Genomic DNA, 25,704 nt, shown 5'->3' with positions numbered 1-25,704 from the left:
CATTACTAAGTTTTCCCTGGAAAACACATCATCATCTTGTTCTCTTCTTTTTTGACTCTATGCTTTCCCCCATTATCTCTCCTTCCAGTTGTGTAACAGAGCCATCTGTGTCCATTCTGGGCATCATCCAAGCGGCCCACAAAATAGCTCTGCTGCCGTGTGTCTACTCCACTTCTCTTTCCTCACTTCACCTATTTGCATTTCAAAGGCAAACGGCGGATATTTTGGCTGATGCACACACTGACTGAGGTAGATGAATGTATGGCGGGTGGCTGGACGCTCAGAGCCAAGAGCCCAATGATTCAGCTTGATTTAACTGTTCCCATATTATGGCTTTTTATTCGCAAAATGAGCCCAGGGCCTTTTATGATGAATATGATCAGGCTGACTAAAGCATTGTGCACATATGTTGGACTTTTTTAGTGATTTTTGCCATCTGAGACTAAATTTGTAAATCATTGACCATTTGTTTTCAAAAGCAAAATTGGAAGTCTTGGATTGTTTTAGTGTGGCATGCTCATCGACGGCAGGTTATCTGACTTTGCAATTACTCTTGTCATTTGACAGACATCTCTCAAAATGTTTTGGCCTCATTCCTGCAGTCTGACACTCATACACTCATGTATAATGCAGCAGTAGCCAAAAAAAGTCTAAATCTTATATGCTGACTTTCCAGCAAAGCTAATTGTGTTTGGTCACTTTACGTGTCAGTCAGGTGGCCTCTTCCTAGACGACCCTTGAAGCGGTTATAGACCTTCAGTCAAATGTCTGGATACACAAGACTATTTATCGTGTAACAACAGCTAAAGAAAGAGATTTGTTGAAAAAAATAAAAAATCACAGTTGATTACATAATCAAGTGTTTCTTCACATTTAGCAATTCCTTTTTGTTATATGAAGGTCACATTGAAACTTACTTTTTTACCATCAATCATTTTTCAAATGCCTTTTATGTTTAGATGTTACGTTACAATCTTGACAAGCAAAAATCATAACTGACATCAAAAAATAATTTAGTGTAAAGCCGGCTCAAGAGGCATTGAAGAAAGGAAGGTTGGAGGAAAAATATGAGAGAGGAGAAGGCTCTCCAATCAGAAGCCACATCCTCAACAATCCCATTACCCATGAACGCATCATTGCCACACACCCAAACTGCCTCTAAATAAAGCATGACATGATGCAGAGCTTCTATCGCTCACTTTCTGGAACTTTCCCCAGAAGGGTCAGAGAAGTACGCAGAGCATTGAGGGAAAACATTGTGGAGGAGAAAAGAAAAGAGTGAGAGAGGAAGAGCACAAGGGTGTCATCCACGTCTGGTGGTCTGGACATCATCTTACATAACTGTCTGGCTTCAGCTCAGTGACATGAGAACCTATAGTACTAATGATGCTAATGCGCTTTGACAGACTACATAGAGCCTGGGATTCTGTTGGGACACATGCCAGAATTTGAGTGGCATTTGGAGTCTCATGAGCGGAACCGAACAACAAAGAAAGATGCCAACTCAGGCACATCATCTGTTTTCATATACATTTCCTTTCATCTTCAACCACACAATTCAGTAGATTAAAAGAATAGTTTACCAAAAATGAAACGACTGTCATCATGTACTCACCCTCGTGTCATTCCAATCCTGTATGACTTTGTTTTTCCGTGGAGCCCAAGCCTGAAATTTGAGAATACCCTGTTTATCTCATAATGAAAATGAAATGGGACAGATACTGTCTGCAAACTGGCAAAAAAAACAAAACAAAACATGTACAACATTATCCATATGACTCGTGTATACTCAAGTATTCTGAATTCTGATGTTTTGAGAGATACTGCAGAATTTCAGGAGAATAATGGCATTGATTGTATTTTTGTATGGCTTAAAAAGACTCGGGAGTGTATTGTGTGAGTTGCATGTCTGCATTGAAACAATCTATTTTGTATAAAGCGCTGAACTAGAAATATGGGTGCATAAAAGCTTTGTGCCACTTTTATGGTGTTTTTTTTGTCCTTTGTAAGCTTGATAGCCCCAGTCCCCTTTATATTCATTATATGGAAAAGTATATTCTTCAAAAATGTACCGTTCGCATTTCTCAGAAAAAATCAAATCTGCTTGGATCGATGAGAATGAGTAAATAATGACATACTCTACTGTTCAGAAATCACGTATGCTTACTAAGGCTGCATTTATTTGAAATATTATTGAAATAGTTTTACAACTTAAAGGGATAGTTCACCCAAAAATAAAAATGCTCTCATCATTTACTCCCCCTCATGCACCGTTTATGACTTTCTTTCTTCAGAAAAACACAAACGAAGATTTTTAGGAAAAGAATCCATCTCTGTGAGTCCAATGAATTAATGACGTCTTCTAAATGTCTTCAAAATCAATGCTTTCTGTCTACTGTTATCACGAGGGTGACGCTGTGGCGGAAGTGTGTTGTGAAGTTCATGGGAGAAATGGCAGTCCTCTGTGCTTCCACGCTACTTCTCACATGAACTTCACAATGTCCTTGTGTCACGTGCCACATCGTCTACCTCATGATCGCTCGTATGAACGAGACATTGATTCATCCACTGGGGTCATGTGGATTGTAACCGTTGTCATAATCGTTGTCGTTGTGTGTGATTTTTCAAGCGTCAAACGAGCGCCAGCCATTCCAAAGGCATTATATGGATTCAAAGAGATCGATTATTTTCCTAAAAATCTTCATTTGTGTTCATCTGAAGAAAGAAAGTCATATACTTTGGGAATGGCATGAGGGTGAGTAAATGATGAGAGAATTTAAATTTTTGGTTGATCTATCTCTATAACCATCATAACTCCAGTCTTCAGTGTCACATGATCCATCAGAAATCATTCTAATATACTGATTTGCTGCTTAGGAAACATTTTTTTATTATTATCAACGTTGAAAGCAGTTGCACTGCTTCATATTTCTGTGGAAACCGTGATACGCGTTTTCAAGGTTTGTAAATCTTGAGTCATCGTGTCTTGTCAGTTTAACCTTGTTTTTGTTGGGTAAACTCAAAGATGTCTCAATGTTAAAAGGAAAGTCAAAGGTAAGATGGCAAATTTGTGTGGTCTTTGAGAAGACAGTAAGTTGATAATAAGTTGATAATAGCTTCAAGAAAAGGAGTGTAAAAACATGGCATGAGTAATTGTCTCTGGCTCACGTTCTTTTGTCTCCATTCCCAGGTTGCTCACAATGGCCTTATTCTGGAAATGGACCACCCAACATCAGGAAGGATAGCAGTGCCAGGTTTGTATAGAATTTGCTGTCGCTGAAGTGCAAAACATTCCCTGCAGTCCTTCATTCTGATCACTTTTAAGCACCTATTTCCGAGGTGGAACTGAGATGCGGTATTCTTGCATATCGGGAACGCATACAGTTTCTGGAATAGTTCGCGCAAAAATTTCAATTATTTTTATCATTATTCAAAACATGTATGCAACTTCTTTACTGCAACACAAAAGGAAAATATTTAGAATAACCTTTAGAAGATTCAATGACTAGAAGAAAAGGTTCTATATAGAATCTTAAAGGGTTCTGTCAGGCACTTCATATACAGAACTTTTTTAGGGGTTCCAGTCATTACATTTTATGAATAAAACTGCTCATAAACATACTTTATCACTAGAAAAAAAATTGAATAACCTGTGAAACATGAAAGTATTTTGCAATGCAAAGACATTTCTCCTTACATAGAACCTTTTTGGCATAAAGCGTTCTTTAAAATTGAGTCAAGAGCCCTAGAATTCTATTTAGAACCCCATTGAACCTGTTTTGTATATTCCAAGTCTTCTGAACCAAACGGGTTTAGAACAACATAAGGTTGATGTAAGTAAAGGCATAATTTTCATTTTTGGGTGAACTCTTCCCTTAACCTCTTTACACTTGAACTTTCAATTGCTTTTCTATACTATTTCTCCAACAATCACCTATCAGTCATCCCTAGACACTCTCATCATCCAGACCCTTGGACTTTGAAGAGGTCTAATTCCCTTTGCGACTCTCTTGTATCGAACATTTATTTTGATGTTTTGTTTTGACTTGTCTTTGTCCGTTCAATGAAGTAAAGTTTCTCCGGTGACTTAAAAATCACCCCATACTCTTTCATTCTTCGGTGTGAGAGTCCCAGAGAGACGCTTTCTGAACTCGAATTTTCATTTGATCGTCCACATATTTAAAACAAGCCATTATTGATCCCCAAAACGGACAGGTCTGCGGTCTGGTGAGCTTTTTGCCCCTAGAAAACAATGTTGAACGGAGAGACAACATTTTAGAAAGTTTAAATGCAGATGTTGGCTGTCGCCAAGACAATGTACAGTCATTTTTCTCTCAACAACTCGATTCCCGCTGTTTTCGTGGTGCTTCAAATGTCATATCCTGATGGACTCTCTCCAGACAGGTGGTTTTACTAACAGTAAATTTAGTTGCGGTTCGCAGCTCTGTAAACACACAAGTACGTAGACACCAGTGAACGACCCCTGCTAATGATCTATGCTTTGTCCCTTCAGTGACTAAAAAGCAAAAACTGGCAGGAAAGGACCGCTAATGGTTTTGTCATGGCTAGTTGGTTAATCCTTTTGTCTATTTATACAAAGAGTCCTTAAAGTTCCATCCTCGCCGCCCACCCAATTTTATCTTTTTCACGTGCGCCAAAAACGTTTTTGAATGTTTTCCAGCGAATTCTGCATGCTTCCACAACCACAAAACAAATGCATTCCTCGTCAACTGTCTCTGGAGTGATACCGGGATAATCAGGCGGGTCCTTTGATGGCCTCGAACGGTTGTTTACCAGTTCATTGTTAGCATGTTTGTTGTCTCCATCCGAACCAAATCAAGGATGATTGTCAAGAATTTCTCAGAAAAGAAGGGGCAGAAACCACAACAAACACCTTTTTCCATTCCGCATTCCTCGTCCCTGACCCATAAATTTGCTGTAACACCACAATGCATACTCGAGGTCTCTAATCTTGCACAGCTATTTACATAACATCACTGTCTGTCCATGTTTTTTCTCAGCCTCAGCTGCACATGTGAAGCGTTTCCCGCCTTTGGTGACTTTGTGATGTTATCAAACATTTCGCAGTAGATAAGCCGTTCGTTTCTGAGCACAGCAGTCTGTACCTCGCTATTTATTCCCTCTAAACCCCAATGTGGTTCTTCACATCAAATGTGAGGCACTAAAGAACCCAAAATGGAGCCCCGGACAACATATAGGCGCGAAATTGGCCATTAGCTGCCGTCGACTGTTAGCAAGTATTATGTAATGGATGTTAGGGGTGCATGTATCAGAGCTGAATGAGACCAAAATGGCTTTTTACTAAACAATTGGACAGCAATGAGGGTTATCAGATTACATAATCGGCAAATTGTTAATGACCAGGCATTCACAGGGATGCCTGTGTGGGCAAAACTACAGGAATGCATGTTAAGAAACATCGTCCGGCTTTTTTTAAGGCACCAGAGAGCGAGAACGAAAAGGGCTCAGAGGATGTTTTTGTGCCGCTGATTGCGAGAAGCTGCCTCATTAGCGATTGTGCAGGACAGTGTATTGTGAGGCACTTCCCAAAATAAACCCCTTTATTTAAACCAAAGGCCCTTGGCAGAAGCTTCTTGTTAGCTGAGTTTGCGGTTCTCTGGAATCTGACCAGCTAAGGTGAACATTTGATGATGTGGGAACGTTAAGAGAGTATTTCTGCTTCTTTAGAAGAGTTAAAGCATAAATCAGTCCGATATTGCAAAAGACTCTTTGTGTGACTTCCTCCCACACTGAAAAAAAAAATATACTATATATACTGTATATATAATTTGATCAGTATTTCTGTTCTCCAGTAAGAAATATGTAAAAATCCTTAAAGATAAATTTACTTCAGAAGCAAACTTGTATAAGATACACTTAATTCATAATATATTCTCTAAATACAGGTCTTAATATCTGAGACCATTGATAAATGTATTTTGTTTTCAAGGATGTTTAAGTAATACAAGAAAACATACTAATTAGGAATATAATTTGAATCTGTTCCTGTTAATGGTCATTAAAATATCCGTAGGAAAGCTATTGGAAATGTTTTTTAAATTTCATATTAATATTCAATAAATAATTTAATTTCATAAAAGTTTGGTTACACTTTATTTTGATGGTCCACTTTAGACATTCTGTTGTAACGTTGCACCTACATGTTAACTAACTCTCATTAGAGTATTAATTGAGTATTAGTAGACTGTTAGGGTTCAGGTTAGTAGAATAAGTTGACATGTACTAGCAAAGTTACTTATAGTCAGTAAAATGTCTGTTGGTGAACAATGAAAATAAAGTGTTAGTAGATATTAAGCAGACAGACATACTGAGAGTTAGTTAGCATGTAAGAGCAATGTTACTTATAGTCAACAGAATATCTAAAGGGGAGCATCAAAATAAATCAAAAGTTATCAAAAGTTTTATAAAAGTGGTCTATATGACTGTTCTATATTGCAAGTCATACTTTAAGTGAGGAAATTTGAGTGAATCCCCCAAAGACACACACACACACACAAAAAAATGTCTAGCCCATGTTCTCATCCAGAATTAAAGAATTTAAGTAAATACATATTTGAACTAATGCCGTTTTGCTATTAACTGCGTCTAGACATTGTTTTGGAGTCTGGATGAGGGATAGAGTCTGTCCTTGTTGGGGGTGTGCGATATATCTTAAACTTCCACTTTTTCTCAGTTACAACGATTTTCAAGTTTATGTTCATAGTTATCATTGTAATGATCACGCTTTGTGCGAACAGGCTTTTATTGTGTTGGCCAGAGCTGTGTAACAAAGTTTTCCACCAAAAAAAAAACATACAACAACAGCATATGGGTTTGGACTGGCATGGGTGAGTAAATAATGTCCAAAAAAGAACAATTTTGATTTAAAAAGTCTTCACCACTTGAGCTATAGTAACAGTCAGCAAATAATACAAATAATGGTTAGGATTCATGACCAATTAAAGTTAACCATCTGTAATTCTGTTATCAGAGTAATTGCTACTACAGTTCTTGGCGTGTGGTTTTATAGAGCGGTTCAGTGAATCAGCCCACCCCGTAGAGTTTCTCACTGCTGTGAATCGTTCTTTTCCTGACGTTAGAGGGTTTGATGTGTTCCATAATAACACACTGATTTTTACCATCTTCTAGAACACTATGTAATTGTCTATGTTTTCCGCAAGAACCCATAAACGCTGATGCACATTATATGCTCTTTAGCTGTCATTCCCAGAGAACTACGCCAGCTCTGAACGCTACATCTAAACTTTCTCAAGTGTGAAAAGACTGTGTGTCCTTTGCAGTGAGACTGTTTAAGTTTCTGTTCATTTAAAAGTAATGAATTCTTAAAACAAATAAAGTAAAGAATAATTTCAGATCAAATCAATATCCCATGTCCATTTATTTATTTTATTTGGTAAATAGTTGTGTAATAAGTGTCCAGAATATACACAGTCAGTGTCCCCTTCAGTGTCATGCAATCACCCTGTCAAGAGTTTGTTTACCCAGAATGACCATCTGACTGTACATTATTCCTTGTATAGAATTAACCTGTTGCTTTGTTTATTCATCTAAAATTCATCAACTGCAGTCAATACTAACATTTATCCTTTTTGCGATATGCAATATAAAAATAGGCTTCATTAAAATAAATATACTAAATAATACTTTCAAAAAATGGACACACAAATGAATGTGACTGTATGCATTAAAGAATAAATTCAGAACTCCTGAAGTAAAGTAGCACATTAAGGTATAAAGTATTTTTTAAGAGATGTCAAGGGTTCTGAAAGCAATACTATAAACATTGATGTCGGTTCCACTTTATTTCCATGGTCCACTTTAGACATTCTACTAACTATAAGTAACTTTGCAACATGTCAACTAACTCTCATTGAGTATTAGTAGTCTGTAGTAGACTATTAGGTTATGGTTAGGTGTTAGGGTTCGGGTTAGTAGAATAAGTTGACTTGTAGTTGCCAAGTTACTTAAAGTCAGTAGAATATCTTTTGGAGGACCAACAAAATAAAGTGTTAGCAAATATTAAGCAGACATTCTACTGATACTCTAATGAGAGTTAGTTGACATGTAGCTGCAAAGTTACTTATAGTTAGTAGAATGTCTAAAGTGGACTATCGAAATAAAGTGTTACCTTGATGTCCCCTATACAGTCATTTCCACATCTTGTGCAGTGAGGTTGGTTAGTTTGGTCTGAACTGATAAGATGTGAGCTTCAGATGATTTGTCAAGCTTAGTGTCTGTCATCTGTAACCTTATTGAAACATATACAACATACTTGCTTCCCCCATATTTCCCCATAGTTTCCCCGTCCTCCATCTCGGAGCCGGCCAGGATGTAGGAATGTAGTCCTGAGGGAAATTTTATGAATGAGAAGGTATGAGATGAGATGGTGAGAAAGGCTGTAGGCAAAGTGCATCTCCTCTGACGTAAGATTCCCAAACTCCCTCAGCGGTCTCCTCCAGTCAACACTGAAATGTGATATGAATTGTCAGGTCTCAAAAAGGAGTCCTGCTTGTCATTGTGATGTTTACCAAACAGACATCCTTCTGACTATAACTAACTTTTCTGTCTACTAACACTAACCCTAACCTAACAGAGTTGGTTTGCAAATTAATGAGAGTTAGTTGACATGTTTTTGAAAAGTTACTTAAATGTCTAAAGTGGACTATTGAAATAAAGTATAACCCATTGTGCTTCGTGTTCTGATCAGCTATTCAGCGTTTGTTGTGACATTGCAATCTTTATGGGACGTAACAACAGACTATCGCAACTTCTGTCTCAATTACACTTTGCAATATTCCCATGTGGATGGAAAACGTATAGTATTTGGTAACGCTTTATTTTGATGGTCCCTTTTGAACATTTGTATTGACTATAAGTAACTTTGCAACTACATGTCAACTAACTCTCATTAGAGTATTAGTGTACTGTCTGCTTAATATCTGATAACTCTTTATTGTGATGGTCCTCCAACAGACACTCTACTGACTATAAGTAACTTTGCAACTACATGTCAACTTATTCTAACCCTAACCCTACCAGTCTACTAATACTCTACTAATACTCTAATGAGAGTTAGTAGACATGTAGGTGCAATGTTACTTCTAGACAACAGAATGTGTTAAAGGGACCATCAAAATAAAGTGAAACCTAGTATTTATATCAGGGCTGGGACAAAATATATTGTTGTCCTTCTCCGTGCGATATGAGAATCGATACGCTGGCACCAAATATCGATTTTATTTATTTATTAAAAGAAGGCGCTCTAAATAGATTTCCCTGCACTACCGTACTTCATGTCTCCTCGATGGGCGCTCAACACATGAATGAGGGAAACGTGAACATAAGTTAACTAGCCTAAGAAAAATAGTTTTTTTAACAGGATCCCTAATATATCCGCTGATAGACGCCTTCTTTCAAACACTCTCGTGTGTATCTGTGTAAGCGCTCAGTGAAGAGCGTCAAAGAAGTCTGTTTACAACATGATTTTGAAGCGTTGATCATTGTAGCCAATCACAGACAAATATATTGAGCGTGTGAGCACAATGGCCAATCACAGACATATATATTGAGCGTGTGAACACAATGGCCAATCACAGACATATATGTTGAGCGCGTGAACACAATGGCCAATCACAGACATATACATGAATATCAGATGAAGTCACCAACGTCTCCTCACTGACGTCACTCACTTCTAAAACTTGTCTGCCGCCATCTTGAGTACCTGATTCGGCAAGATCGATATGTCAGTCACAAAGGAACTAGCTAGCTATGCTTTCACAACACGGTAACATAAATACAACATAAATGTAACATAACATAAATCTGTAACGTTCGTTATTTTGAATAGAAATCATCACTCATAAAGCATTCATTCACGTCTTCTCCGGTTTATTTGTGTTCAAATACATGCAATATACAGTATCCGCCAGGGCTATTAGTCCAATGGTGTGCATTTTTGGAGAAATAATGATTAATTATCACGTTTGTAAAATATTTCGTCATACAGAATAACATTTCTATTCATTTTCCACTGAATTATGCGATCTGAAGAGCTCAAACAGCGAATGCAGCGAGATCTGTCTCCTCTTCCTGATTTGCGCTGAAGTGGTTTTAAAAAAAAAAAAAATCACGCTTCTGTTCTGCCTGACGCGGTCCTGCGTGACTTCCTCATTCTGACATCCGTGATAACAAAGCTAAAGTAACATCTCTTCACCTGTAACAAGAAGCTAATAAATGCATGGTTTGAAGTATATGTGATTTGTGTGTGATTTTCGTGCGATTGGGGTATTTTCATATGAATAAAGAATGTTTACAGTATGCATGCTAGGTAAGGATAGCCCATAGCTTCATATAAAATGTTAAATATAACATATTTCAAAATATTTTTTTGTCTTGAAACCATTTTAAACCGCGACCGGAATATGATACAAATATTCGATGGTGTTTTAAAGTGAGTTTAAAGTAAAAGTGTAATATTAATCAATTAAATTGTGTCATGTAGCTTTATGCTACCTGTTGTGCTAATGCACCTGCTGCAGGAGCTATTCTATTCCATACAATAATTTTTTGAAAAGAATTCAAATAATGTTTCAAGAATAGTTATTTTTTTGTTTGTTTTCTAACAAGACTTGAGATAATAGGTTTGTCAGTACCATAGACAGTACTCGGTAGGTACTCAAGATGGCGGCAGTCAACTGGAAAAAGAGCGGATGACGTAAGAGGTCACGACTGATATTCATGTATTGAGCTCGTGAACACAATGGCCAATCATAGACATATATGTTGAGCGCATGAACACAATGGCCAATCAGAGGTGTTTACGAATCCACTCAACAGCGCTCGAAATGTTTGAGGGAAATGCTGGTATCGTCACATTTAAAAAAAAATTTAAATACCAAAGTCGTTACATTTGACAACACTATTCCCTGGGTTATTTTAAGAAAGCTGGTAAACACTAAAATGATATAAAAGTCGATAAGCAGTTAAATGTGTCAGTTTACACACAAAGAAAAGTTTAAGCTTTTAAAAAGTATAAGCTTAAAACTTTTTGTGCTGTTTTCTAACAGTTTGGGCTTGGATAAAGAGATAAAAACCTGCACTTCACGGGCATTTTGTTTTCATTAGGCAGATATGGTGATTTATCATTATAAGATTGTCTAGCAATATATATCGATAATAGCAGAATTGCTGTATTGTGATATAATCGGTATCGTGAGCCATATCGTATCCTGAGGTACCCTGTGATTCTCATCCCTAATTGATATTCTAAACTAACTTTCCATATACCCATGCTTAAATGTGTGTGTGTGACCATAAAATAATTCATAATTAATTTTTATGAAGATAAAAGCAATCGTTTCTTCAATTTAGTGTAGTTGTATGTACATTAATGGCCTATTCGCACAGCTACTGTAGAACACACAAACTTACTCTTCTGAAAGAATTCAAGAGGGAAACGCCGTTTCGGACACAAAGGCTTCTTGACAAGATGACAGGTAGATCAGTAAAGCTGCAGATGATCCTTTTCACATCAAAGATAAGTTTCAGATGTCTCTGAGGCCTGAGTTTGTGTGAATGAGAGCGTTTATGTTCACAGTCTGTCAGATCCCCTTGAAACACAGAGCTGCTTTGACGTCACCCTGAGCCAGCTATCTTGGGTTGTTAGCGCTGATATTGCCGTAATTCTCCCTGTAGACTAAGTGAAGTATGCACTATAAACATCTATGATGCAGCAGGGACTGCTCTCAAATCATAAGCCTTGGCATTTCTTTTTCAGAAGTTTAGTTTTCCCTCAGGCTGTTTTGATTTCAGGAGCATTCAGGTCACCTTCCAATTCTCATAGAGAGTGTGTGTGTGTCGTGTGGCAAGGTCTCACAGGTCTGATCATACACATTATCTTACTTTTGTATTCAGTTTAGCATCTCTCTGGGCTTTTCCACAAGGTTTACATCAAGCTCACTCAAGAGAATTTGTGGTCAAGTTAAGAGAAGACATTCACATAAGCCAAATTAACAGTGCAAAGATGGCACAGAACCGCTTCTGAAATGGCATTTAGTTGTCTTTACACAGACTGTTTAATGCTGCTCAGAGGTGGCATAAATGCATTTATACAGCAATTATATTATTTGATGGTCAAAGCAGACATCATTTAGTTAGGCTTGAATGCAGCATCACAGAGAATGACTTTTTTGCTGTTTTAAAATGAGCTTCACATTTCTGTTGGCCTCATAGACTCCCCGTTGTAAGTGCACTGTGGCAACCACATTTTTAAAAAAAGAAAAAGATAAATTGAGTACAAAATGTTATGGACATTAAAGGTAGGGTAGGTAGGATTTTTATAAAAAAACATTCCAAATTTGTTTAAACTGTCTTTATATACCAATACATAATTAAAATATAAGTACTCTGAAAAAGAGAGTTTAAAAATCGAGTAACTGTAGACCTTTTAATCTGCAATAAACACAGCTCATTATTTCCATTCGGGACGAAACAATTGATTGGTTTGGGCGACTGTCACTCACTCTCGCAACCATGGCTACCACCACTGTTGCTAGATCTGCCCATATGCGTGCGCACCCGTTTGATTTGAGGGGAGTGCAAGAGAGGCGCGGAACCTACGAAGAGTAAAATTATGGCAGAGAGAAAGAGCATTCAAAACTCAAAGCACCTGCATATGCAGTCAGCGAAGGCAAACAAGGCAAAAACTACTTCCTCGGACCCTGGTTGCCCACACTCTTGAACGACCTCCTCTGCTTCGCCCTCGACCCCGGACCTGTCCTCGCACCGACGATGCGGTACTTGTCACCGGAGTGTAACGTTAGTCCTCATCAGAGTCAACAATGTTTTCATCATGTAAACTCTTACATGCAAAACACCGTATATGTTATGAATCTTACACGAAATTCACCTTCATCACAGTTTAACTGATGGTAATGGAAAAACGTGCATCAATGCAACCTGTTTTTAGCTTTGCCTTATAAATATAGCTTGTTACCTATAGCCTAAATATAGCTCGTTACCGAATCAAACAAAATATATTTTAAACTTTACCAGTATCGATATGCTAGCTTGATATAGTGAGTACTAAAAGCCATCTTATTTGTTTATATTTATAGTGATAAAGTTAGGTATTTTATTACATGTGATTCTGACATGATGTCACTGCATGCACTGCGTCTTACTGAGCTTGAGCATTTGGCGTCGCGCTTTCATGTGTTTTGGGGGCGTGGCTTTGGAAGGAGCCCAGAAGGGAGGGGGTGGAGTGAATGGAAATAATTAGCTGTGTTTACAACAGTCGTGAGAGGTCTACAGACACTCGATTTTTATACTCTCTTTTTCAGAGTACTTATATTTTAATTATGTATTGGTATATAAAGACAGTTTAAACAAATTTGGAATGTTTTTTTTTTAGAAAAATCCTACCTACCCTGCCTTTAAGCCACAAATGCTGTACTGTAGATAGAGCTTAACTTGTATTGAACCTGAAACAGGGCCTAGACTATGTCGTCTTGTGCCAGTTTGTAGTTTTATGTCGGAAATGTGTTTTGGCTCATCAGGTTTCTCTGGATGTGGACTTGGACAGTGATGGGGCTCATAATGTTTTATGAATGATTTTACCACTGATTTTTTTAACATATTCTCTTATTTGGTCGTTGCATACAAACCCAGCCAGAATGAGTTGAAGTTTATTTCTGCCTTTTTAAAGAAGAATCAACTGTGACTCACTGTTTCCAGGGATTTTGAATGAATTGATCAGCTTCTAACTTTACCATCTCTTTGCCGTCTCTGTGTACAAAAGCAGCACCTCTCGTACATTATTTTATTCATATTTAAGTAGGAGTACTTGCCAGCTAGTCTGAATTCCTTGCTCTTTTTCCTCATGCCATAATATAATGAGGTTTCCCACTCTTATGTGTGTTTCACATTCGGCTCTTTTATCCGACAGCGCTTCGTTTTTTTTTCTTCAGTCATCATCTCTCTCCCTCGCCCATTAAAGATGCAGCGAGTAGTTAAAAAGAAGCTGAAAGGTTTAATAAAAGGACTGAGAGGTGCTGCTTGTCGCGTGGGCTCAAAGCACTGGAGATGAAGATGTTCATCTCCGCTTGACAGCTCAAGCCTGCCGTTCCGGGACGCTGGAGAATTCACTCTCAATCTCACCCACTCTTTTTCTGTCTTCCCCTCCTTCTCTTCATTTCAAACTAGAAACAGCATGGGAAGAGAGATAAATGTGGATGTTTTAGCATGAGAGATGATTTTCATAAATAAATATTTGGATGTATTGGCTTGTATACAGGTCACTTAGAGTGTGCGTGCTTGCATTGTGAATTATAAAATTGATCGTTTAGATCTTGGATACGGATTCAAACAATTAAGAGGGGTTTAACGATGCTTCTTACTTTGGGATATGAAACCCTTCTCCCAGGATAGACCTGAACTGTGATTGGAGTCGATTGTTTTATTTGTGATAATGCAATGAAACATGCCAAATTGTGTAGACATAATTTTTGGCCAGGCTGTCATACAAAGAAATTATGAACACATGCAAAAACTAAATCTGCACAGTAAAACAAATCTGTTGCCAAATAATTTTGTCAGATTAGGAAATTTTAGTTTTTTGTTCTTCATATTTAAAATATTTAAAGTATATAAATAATTTTCCTCATATTTTGATAGTTTAATCAAACTTGGAGGGTTATCATATACACATAATGTTCAGACTTTCAGCTATTTGCAATAAACGAATCAAACGAAAGTAATTTAAATAGCTCAACATAAATGTTTCAAGTGGTTTGCCCTAAATTCAACTGAAAATGCAACTTTTAATGCTCTGGGGCTGCGTCACCGAGCGCCACCATGCTTTACTGTAGGCAGAGTGTTCTTTTCAGCATATGCTTCATTCTTCTTCCTCCAGACATACCGCTGATCAATAGGGCCAAAAAGTTCCAGTTTTGTTTCATTGCTCCACAGAACAGAATCCTAACATTTCTGTGGCTTATTTATGTGATTTTGAGCACTTTTCGTGTGCTTTTGGGTCAGTATTAGTGTACATCTTGGAGTTCTGGCATGGAAACCGCATGCGTTTAGTTCGCACCATACGGTGCAGCTGAAACATCAGTGCCGGTCGTCACTAAGTCTTGCTGCAGGTCTTTTGTTGTCACTCAAGGGTTTTTCTGAACCAGCCTTCTCAGAGACCTGGTTGTAGCCGTTGATAGCTTCTTCTTTTTTGCCCCGTCCAGGTAGTGGAACCACCGTTCCTTTAACTTTTAACTTGCAAACTATGATCCTTACGGTATCTCTAGGAACATTTAGTGCCTTCGCTATCTTTCTTTTTGGATTCCGCTCCTTGTTTGTGAAGGGCGATGATATCTGATTATTATCATCTTAACTTTTTGGACCATTTTTTTTACTTTTCTAACGTGCAGTCAAACGTGACACTCAACAAACCTAGCCAGTTCAGATATTTCACGTGTTCTAGCTCAAGCACACCTGGTGCCACTAGTGAAGCCCTTGATTAGTTGCATCACGTTTGCTTTAGACATTGCAGATTTGTGTGTTTGTGAGGGATTCTCTTCAGGGTTGAATAATTTTGAGACCGTAGAAGTCATTAAAAGTTAAATTTTCAGCTGAATTTTGGGAAACCACTTGAAACATTTGTTGTGTTGAGCTATTCCAATTACTTTTGTTTGATTTGCTCATTGCAAACAGCTGAAAGTCTGTAAAAATTGCCAATAAACCTGATTTGCTATGGGGGTTTAATAATTTCAATTACAACTGTACATTAATTAAAAAAATAATTAAATTGCTTGAGTTAAAGCAAGTACACTTAGAGAACTGTTTATGTGTAATAGCTTTGCCTGTAGAAATCCCATCACTCTTTTACAATACTCAGGATAAATGATCTGTACTCTTTCTCAAGTCCCCACTGCGTTTGAGACCTGTTTCTCTTCACTTCACTCAGCGCTGTAGATCTCCACTGGGAAATTCTCTTTCTTCTCTTCCCCTCTTTTCCTCTGCTTTGTCAACCATGCAGAACTGGAGATGCTCTTCACATACACATTACATACAGAAAGTTAACACAAACCCGTAGACACTGAACACATTTGCGATTAATTGGACTGTTGTAAATCTGAGTTTCCGACACAGAGTGGAAGAATTTCCAGTTTATTTATATTTTTTGAAAAGTGCTATGCTTTTGCTATGGTGGTTTTAGTGACTGTGATTTAGTGATTTACTTTATATTTCCTACCTGAATGTTACTGTTTACAAGGTTACATGGGTCAAAAACAGTAAAAACAATAGCTTTTTTATTTATTTAATTAATTTTTGGCAGGGTAAGCAAAAATCTAAAACCGGCTCAACAGGGTCAGTAAAAGAAAAAAGTCTTGAGCCCTGCTTTATACCGTGCATTAGAGCTCGCCCACTTTTGCAGCGCGTTGGTTACGGAAGTGTTTTCCATTCTTTTCTCCCATAGGGATTTCAAAAAAGTCTTTGTTAAAGCTTTTTAAGCCATGAACCAAACCAAATCAGCTCAAGGTGAATCATTACATTACAAACTTTTATTTGAAGCAAAAAGGTATATATATAAAACAATATATTTCAGGTTTATTGCAAAATATGCATATATATTCAAATAGTTAAGTATTTTGAGAGGCTCAATTACGTTATTTGTGGTGCTTCATGGGAGTGGGCGGAGCTAAAGAGCTCTTGGCAAGTTTAGCTTTTTTCAGCTCTCTGATTGGTGGATTTTCTTTTTGTACAGCATCATGGGTAATGTAGTTTTTCACCAAGATTTCTGCTGTTAAACATGATTATTTTTAATCTAAACTGAAATAATGCAGGCTGGCAGCTTCAACAGAAGCAAATACCATCGATTAACAACAACTAAGGTTATCTTTATTCATAAAAATAAATAAATAAATACTTCCAGAACCTGACTGTTTCACTCTATTATAATGGTTTCATGTGAAGTTTGGATTAAGTTCACTCAAAATTAAAAGTTGTTATATTATTTAAAGCCTATTAGATGTTTAAAAATTATGACTTTCAATTATACTGTAATGTTGAATTGCTATAGTTAATGGTTCAATTGAGGGGAAAAATATGTATTTAATAAAAACATCAAGTATTAGTGATACTGGCTTTCATTCATAGTTCTTATTAAAAAGATGTCATTAAACATATTTAAAATAAACCGTCTTTATGTTGTTAATTTGGAGATATTATTAAAAATATAAAAAGATTTCATGTTAGGTGTGAAAAATCGCTATTAATTTCAGAAAATGTGCGCTTTAGTTTTTTTTTTTATTATTATTGTTTGACAGCACTAGTATATAAATATGCATATTGCAATATGCATTTCTTATTATCAGTGTTAAACAGTTGTGCTGCTTAATATATTTTCTTAGAAAGATCACATTTATTTGAAAGATACATTTTTTGTAACATATATTTCTCCACTGATCCATTTAATGCATCTTTGCTGAATAAAAGTGTTAGTCTTTAAAAAAAAAAAAAAAAAAAAACTGCAAGGTTTTGAACAGTTGTGTGTATACTGTATATATTTAACTTTCACATCAACTAATACATTTTTCAAAACACGCATATTTATTTGACTTTTTTATAAGTGTTTTTTTTTGTTTTTTTTGTTGAGAAGTTTTGTAAGCTAAACTAATAAACAGTTTGCCCACCAAGTTCATAGCCAACCTGTCGACCGTTTACAGTTGCTAAGCAACTTGCTGCATTAATTTAGTACTCATTTGATGTGTGCGGTCACAGGTGTGTGAATCTCGGCTTCATCTGTGACTCATCCCATCAGATCTTATAGCCGGAACAATCTGTGTTCTACATTTCCCTTTATTTGTCAGATAAAGTGGTGTAGATTAGATATAGATTGCTGTAACTAATCTGAACTGGACAGACCTATCTAGTTTTAACAGGTTTGTCTTTCCTGAAACAAGGAAACGGTTATCTTTGAGGGAATGGAAATGAGGTACGATCGTCACTGATATTTGCTGTATGAAGTGAAAGTTCGGCTCAGGGGAATCTTCATGGAAATGCCGGAAAACAAAGTTCAATCTTTTTTTCAATCAGGAAGGAAAACGCGCTTTATGGTTGGATGATGATATTTACATGCAATCAGAGGCCAACAGGATGCATGCATCATATCTCTCGGAAAACGTCAGAAGCAATTTAGCTCAGCAATACAATTGTATATTTAGCATGTCAGTGTGGTTTACCGTAATCTCTCAATCCTGTCTCTCCCAGAGAATCTGAACTGTCTAAGATCTCTCTGAACTGTGTACTGATGTTCACAACTATCTTACTTTAAGCTGTTCCAGCCAAACATGTTTACGTGCAGGGCATTAAAAAATAAAATAATTGTTTACACTCTTAAAAATAAAGGTTCTTTATTGGCATTGATGGTTTCATGAAGAGCCTTTAGCATTCATAAAATCTTTCCATTGCACAAAACGTTCTTTATAGTAGAAAAAGGTTCTTTCGATTTTTAGAAATGTTATTCACACTAAGAAAGAAAAAAAAAAGGTTCAGAACTGTTGACTGAAAGGTTCTTTGGGGAACTAGAAATGGTTCTTCTATGGCATCACTGTGAAAAACCCCTATTGGAACATTTGTTTTTCATTGTTTATTCCCAAACACGCTCTAAACATGCTGAATGCAATTTGAGTAGAATCCCAATAAGAATTGAACTGAGAAGGGCTTTTACATTCCAGCTCAGCTCCTGGTTTTGAGACAGGGTGCAGAATTACAATTAAAATTTGAATGTGAAGAAGTGTACTTAAAATGAATTCAAATGGCTATGTTGGATTGACAAAGTCTTGTTTTACTGTTTATAGGTCATAGATGCCATTCAAAGGTTTGGGGTCAGTAAGATTTTATTAGAGTTTTGAAAGAAGTCTCTTCTGCTCATCAAGACTTTATGATAAAACATACAGTAAAAACGTTAATATTGATAAAATTTTCAGCATCATTACTCCAGTCTTCAGTGTCACATAATCCTTCATAAATTATTAATTTAATACGATGATTTGCTGCTCAAGAAACATTTCTGATTATTATCATCGTTGAAAACAGTTGTGCAGCTTCAGATTTGTGTATCAATTAAATGCATCCTTGCTCAGGGCCGTGCACAGACCTTTGAGGGGCATGTGTTTAAACTGAGAAAGGGCACCCCCCCCTCCCTGTTGTTTTTTCTTTTCTTTTTTTTTGTTTTTGTATATATATATATTTTTTATATTAAGATTATTTAGTAAGCCTACATAAAAGGAAGAAATGGTCACATCTTCATGACAAATTCAATAACACAAAATAATAGTCTCAAAAGCTTTAGATTTATTCACTATTAATAACAACCATAATAATAATATAGATATACAGGGTTTCAGGGCTAAAGTACGAAACAGCGCGGGGCTTACCTGTGCTTATGATTTTCCAATAGTAAAAACATATTATAGGCTATGTTGATGTATTACTTATCAATATATTGTTAACATTTTACAAAAGTCTAACTCAAATGCAGTTACGGGGTTTTTGACCAGCAAATGTGTGCAAATGTGCATTTTGTCCGTCATTAAAACGGCGCCAGCGGCATCACTTTACATTTTCATCAACAGGTTACAAACTAGTTTGTTGTAGCTATATGGGCGCTCAGTTTTTCCTGTTGTAAAATACATTTGGCCAAAATCTAATTTTATAGAAGATGAAATGCTACTGTATGCACAGGCTATTTAAGTGTAAGCAATGTATTGGCCATGACTAGATGGCAAATGCTAGACCTCTCTCAGGTCCCACATGTCTCAGTCAGACATCAAATAAATAAAATATGAGCCTTTATAGACATAGTGTTTAGTACTTATTCAAACAACAAGATCTTTGTTTACCCTTGCAAAACTTCGTTCAGCTGCTGTCTGCTGTGCGGCTGCTGCGGATCTTCAGTTCATTCAGTCAAGATAGAGGGGGCGGAGTTATCAGATAGAGGGGGCGGAGTTATCAGATAGAGGGTGCGGAGTTATCAGATAGAGGGTGCGGAGTTATCAGATAGAGGGGGCGGGGTTATCAGATAGAGGGGGCGGAGTTATCAAATAGAGGGGGCGGAGTTATCAGATAGAGGGGGCGGAGTTATCAGATAGAGGGGGCGGAGTTATCAGGTTTACTGACAGTTTGAGGATCGAACAAGATTTACACAAGATCTTTTTAAGAACTTTCATTGGCTAAATATTTGTAAAACAGACAGACAGACGTAAAGGGTGACCAATAGCATTGATTTATTAAAGAAGTAAAAAAACACCACCACCAAAGAAACGGGGCACTTCGGAGTGTAAGGGCAAAAAGGGCATGTGCTCTGCACAGGTTGAGCCCTACCTGTGCACGTGCCTGACCTTGCTTAATTAAAAGTATTGAAGTCATCATGAAACGGAAGTTGCGCAAGTCTTTTCTTCTCTATTGTGACGGGTATCTGAGTGAAACGTCTTCTGGCACAAGAAAAAATGTAGGGCGGGACTTGATTTTGTCCATGTGGAATTCATTGGATGATTGAATGGTTGTGGTTTGCTATTGGCTGATCTCATGTGAGTGACAGGTTGCCCCGCCCTCGTCATCAGAGAAGAGAAGAGGGAGGGGGAAGTTATTTTGCTGAAAGATTATGAGGCACATTTAAAAGAAAAGATCTGCACCGATTAAACATTTATAATAAACACTGCAATATTCCATTAAAAATGTCCATTTACAGTACTTGCTGACCGCATTTTTTTTATCAGTGTTTTGGATGAAACATTATTTCCCAGAATGCATTCCTTTCTCTTCCAATTCCAATTTAACTTCCACCGTGGTCTGGCCAATTCACTTCAAATTCACACTCATGATTTAAAAGGAAACCCTGGAACAATCCATAGGTGTCACTTCATAATAACAATCAATTTAAATAAACAACGTTATTACATTATTAATCTAATCTAATTTAATGCTGAACTGATCATTAGATTAAAGAAATTTGTCCAAAGAACCCAGATTTCATTGTAATTGACGTGTGGGTGATTAGTGACGGGGTATTTCCCTGAAATCCCATCCACAAAAGAGTCCGAACTGAATTGGGCCCTAAGTTTTTTGTATGTTAGGAGCAGTGTCTATCCGGCCGGCCCTCTGAAGTGTGCAGTGGAGAGCAGGAGTAGTGAATGGATAAAGTTCAGAATGGGAGGAAAGAACACAGTGGGCTTTGTTGCGGTAGAGCGACAGGAAAACCTTGGACCATGCCTGCGGAGGAGAAGAGTGTCCCGCTCCCTCGTTCGCCTCGGTACCGGCTGAGGAGAAGCAGATGTGGGAGCCTGTGGCCAGTCGATCAGAAGCGAGGGAGGGGGGAAGAGGATGTGGTGAAGGCATTGCTTCGAACTGCTGAGGCTGCGAAACCACACACACGCACACAATCGTGTTGGAGATCTGGTGTTCCCTCCTTTTTTGGAGGTTTCTTTTATTTAAATGGCCGTTTGACTCTCATCTTCATGATGGCACATTTCCTGTGCGGAGTTTTCCCAACGACTGACGGGAATTTCTTATCTTACTGTAAAATGTCTTATCGCCAATACTTGTCTGCAAAATCTTATATCATGATGTGAATAATTTTATTTACTATATATATCACAATAGTTATTTTTGCTTTAGACAAAGTTTTTATTTTCATAAATCTCATTACCAATTTTAAGATCAAATAAAAAAACTAATACTAGGCTAACTAACATAAGTAAAAAAATAAATAAAAAAAACTCACTGAAGACAAGTAAACAGCCAGTGATAAAATAGGAACAAAGAAAATAATTACAATCAATAGGTAAACAAAAATTACAAAAGAACAAAGACACAAAATAAATAGATAAAAACTTTAAGCACTAGAAATAAAAAAACTATGATAGAGCAAAGCCGGTTTATTAGGCTGCTGTCCCTTTAAGAGTGAATGTACTGATCTAATATACTGATACACATGCTTTTTTCTCAACCATTTACATTCACTTAAAACATAAACGACTGTGTTTATGAGGTACTCACAAAGACGGGCAATTTGACATATAAGTGTGTGTAATTGACTGTTCAAGCCCAGTTCTACAGGGAAGTACTTTTTCATAGTCTCCTCCTCCTGAGAAACAATAATCTTATTTAATTTCAACCATTCTTAACCAAATAATCCGAGTCATCCACATTCATTTTATAACTTTCATTTGTCTTGTGTTTGCCTTTTATTATTTCTCCAAAAGAACTTGTTTATTAATTATTATATTCATATTTTTCGGAGACTGTGGAATACAGAAAAATGCAGTGGCATTTGATAACCAAGCCTTTTTAAAACAATAAATGGCGGCCCAAAAAATATTTGGAGTATTAAAATAATACATTTTGGAAAAAAATAAAAATAAAAAACGATTTCCCAAAAAAGCACAAGCACGCTTTTCAAGCAAAAGCTAAACAGAAAGACGTCAATTGACTTTTAAATTGTAGAGCAATAGATATATTGTTGAAAATGAAGAAAGAAATATTTGGACATTTGGTAGTTCCTGTGTGAGCTTGAGGAGATCTGACTTAATACAGTACATCCACTAAAACACGAAAAGTTAAGTTAGTTCATGCCGCATTTGTTTGCAGATGCCACTTTTATATCTTGTTATCCATTAATAAAGTTTTAAGTGCATCTTCAGCATTCAAATATTTATTAGGCTCACTATATTTATGGCTGACACTCCAGAAATTACACTTTTAAACGTCAGGCTGTCTCATCAGAAGCACACTGAAATCAAAGAGAACATGTGGAAATGGTTGTTTACTGTATAGCCTGACTAGAGACAGAATCGTACTAGAAAGAAAGTGATTTCGCGCTCTCACTCGGGCTTCTGCTGCCCAAGTTATCCGTGCCGTCTGTCATCTGTTGCATGTCTTTCTCCAGTCCGTTTGAAGTACGAGACTTTCCAAAGTGCCATTAATAACGAGCGTCAGGCCTCGCCTCTGCTCGACACGCACCATCTCTGTTTTGAAAACCGCATGTCTTTTGTGTGAGGCCCTTGAAAACATGTGAAAAAGCTCTGGATGTTGGAGGTTAAGCAATCAAGACACATTTATGGGATGCGTTTGGCTTCGGCACTCGTGGGGAATGTGACCTGTAGCTGCGTAGGAGAACGCTACGAGGAACAAACGTGTGAAGTGTGTAGGTGTATATGTCCCTTATTGCATAAAACAGTGTATGAATGTTAATGTCCCTTTCCTTTTTTCATGGAACGAGCATCGGTTAAATTGTCGTAGAATCACGGGGGAGGAAAAACAATTAGTTTCAGTGGAATTAACTGTAGTTGCAAGGAGAAAAGAGAAGCCAGAAAAGGGAAGGAAATGCTAATACTGCCTAATGATAGCAATATCTGAAGTTTTTGAGGAAGTGACTCACCCAGATGACCTACTCATCCATTTTGACATCATCTTTCTGTAAATGCCACATTTGGATATGTAGGCTGTGTTTATATTCCACAATGATTGCAAGTCAGTAGCCTTATGGACTTTCCTGCAGGTTTGACGTATGTGAGTAAAAGCTTTTAGCCATTTCCTCAAAGGCCCCTCCTACACTTCTCTTAGTTGTCTTTGTTTAAAATTCATTGTAAATGTTTTGCATTCTGACTGTCATGCTGTTTAGCAGGAGGTAAATTGGGCTAGAACGATCCACAACGAAGTTGCGCCACATTCCAGCTCCATTTCACATAGGCCAGGAGTTTAGGCCAAACTTAAAATTGAAAAAAAATTTATGAAAATTTATTTTTAGAGCTGTCATCCCCATGTTTATTGGTATGCCTAGTTTAAAGAGTTTAAAGAAATAAAAATCTAATCTTCGTACAGTCTTGTATCAAAAAATAATAATAATAATCATCATATGGACTACATATACACTTTCAATATTGATGTTTTTTTGGGGGAGCAGCAAATAATCATATTAGAATGATTTCTGAAGGATCATGTGACACTGAAGACTGGAGTAATGATGCTGAAAATTCAGCTTTGATCACAGGAATAAATTACACTTTAAAATATATTCACATGGAAAAGTTTTAAATTGTAATATTTCACAATATTACTGTTTTTACTGTACTCAAATAAATGCAGCCTTTGTGAGCAGAAGAGACTTCTTTCAAAAATGTTACACAATCTTCAAACTCCCGAACTTTTGAACAGTGGTGTCTATTGAATGATTTTGGAGGTTTTTGGTATCAAAAGTAAATTTTTTTTTTTACTTGATTTATTGTTCCCACACAGGCCCTGCTGTGCGCTTCAGTAGTTTTGAGTCCCGCAGCCCGGTTCCCCCCCCTGTGATCGGCCAGCACACGGTCCAGGTTCTCCGAGACACCCTGGGGTACAGCGATGATGTCATCGACCGACTGCTAGCCTCACGGGCCGTCACTCAGAACAAGGTGCGGTGAGAGACGTCTCGTTGAACGGGAGAACTCCTCAGGCTGGGATAAGCATTTCTGAACAATCCTGCCAGGATCGGCCAGGCGGGAAAAGAAAAATACTGCCTTCCTTCTCGGCTCAGTGGAAATAATGGTTGTGATTAAACTGATGAATGTCCATCAGAGAGGAAACTGCAAAAGTAAAAATAATGACATAACGACGCATTCAGTTCACACGAAAGATTGTGCGCTGTCAAATTATGTGCTTCTTTTAAATGATCAATAACGTGCAGATATCCGCACTGCGTGTTCAGGATAATGGTACCTACTACTCTCGAAAACTTATGCCAGATTTAACCCAGAAATCAAAAGGAATACATATTGTGTAAAATTATTGCATAAGTGCTTTTGTTTAAAATTAAAGACCATTATGATTTGCTTTTTTTTTTCATTGTGACATCATTCTGATGTCATCAGCACCATACGATCCTCAGCAGTAGCAAGAAATAATAAAAAAAACTGTGTAATATATATATATATATAAATATATATGCAAAATATAAAGTGTACTGTACAATTTTAAGTATATATCATGGTAAGCATTTGTACAGTACAGCACAGAATTTGTGAAAATGCGGTAAACTCCCATGAAAAATAAATTTGTTTGGTTTCACTTTATTTTGATGGTCCCTTTAACACATTCTGTTGTCTAGAAGTAACATTGCACCTACATGTCTACTAACTCTCATTAGAGTATTAGTAGAGTATTAGTAGACTGGTAGGGTTAGGGTTAGAATAAGTTGACATGTAGTTGCAAAGTTACTTATACTCAGTAGAGTGTCTGTTGGAGGACCATCACAATAAAGAGTTATTAGATATTAAGCAGACAGTCTACTAATACTCTAATGAGAGTTAGTTGACATGTAGTTGCAAAGTTACTTATAGTCAACACAATGTTCAAAAGGGACCATCAAAATAAAGTGTTACCATTTGTTTTCATTATGAGGTGAAATAAAGGCCGAGACATTTATTTGTGAGATTCACCCATACCATTACTGTAATAATTATTCAGCAATCTTTTCATACGCTCAACAACTTGCAATGTAAAAAATATGCTGTAATAAAACATTTGAGATCATTTCATTAAACGGGACCTATTCCAATTTGATTTTTTTTTTACATTAGAGACAAAGAAGACGGCAAGCAAACTCTCATTGCTTTGCAGCATCTTAAA

General features: G+C 37.0%; 1 protein-coding gene across 1 annotated transcript in view; it reads left to right on the top strand.

Moving 5' to 3' along the window:
- Positions 1-24,971, top strand: part of sugct (succinyl-CoA:glutarate-CoA transferase) — a 144,650-nt gene extending 119,679 nt beyond the window's left edge. Inside the window, exons 13-14 of the mRNA XM_084102440.1 lie at positions 3,191-3,254; positions 24,337-24,971. Of these exons, the coding sequence (XP_083958566.1) occupies positions 3,191-3,254; positions 24,337-24,500 (228 nt within the window). The 3' untranslated portion in view covers positions 24,501-24,971. The remainder of the gene's footprint in view (positions 1-3,190; positions 3,255-24,336) is intronic.
- The last annotated feature ends 733 nt before the right edge of the window (positions 24,972-25,704 follow it).

Source organism: Abramis brama (genome assembly GCF_963993115.1).
Source record: "Abramis brama genome assembly, chromosome: 24".
Lineage (NCBI taxonomy): Eukaryota > Metazoa > Chordata > Actinopteri > Cypriniformes > Leuciscidae > Abramis > Abramis brama.
The sequence above is the reverse complement of the archived record's forward strand: the minus strand, read 5'-3'. Positions and strand labels throughout refer to the sequence as shown.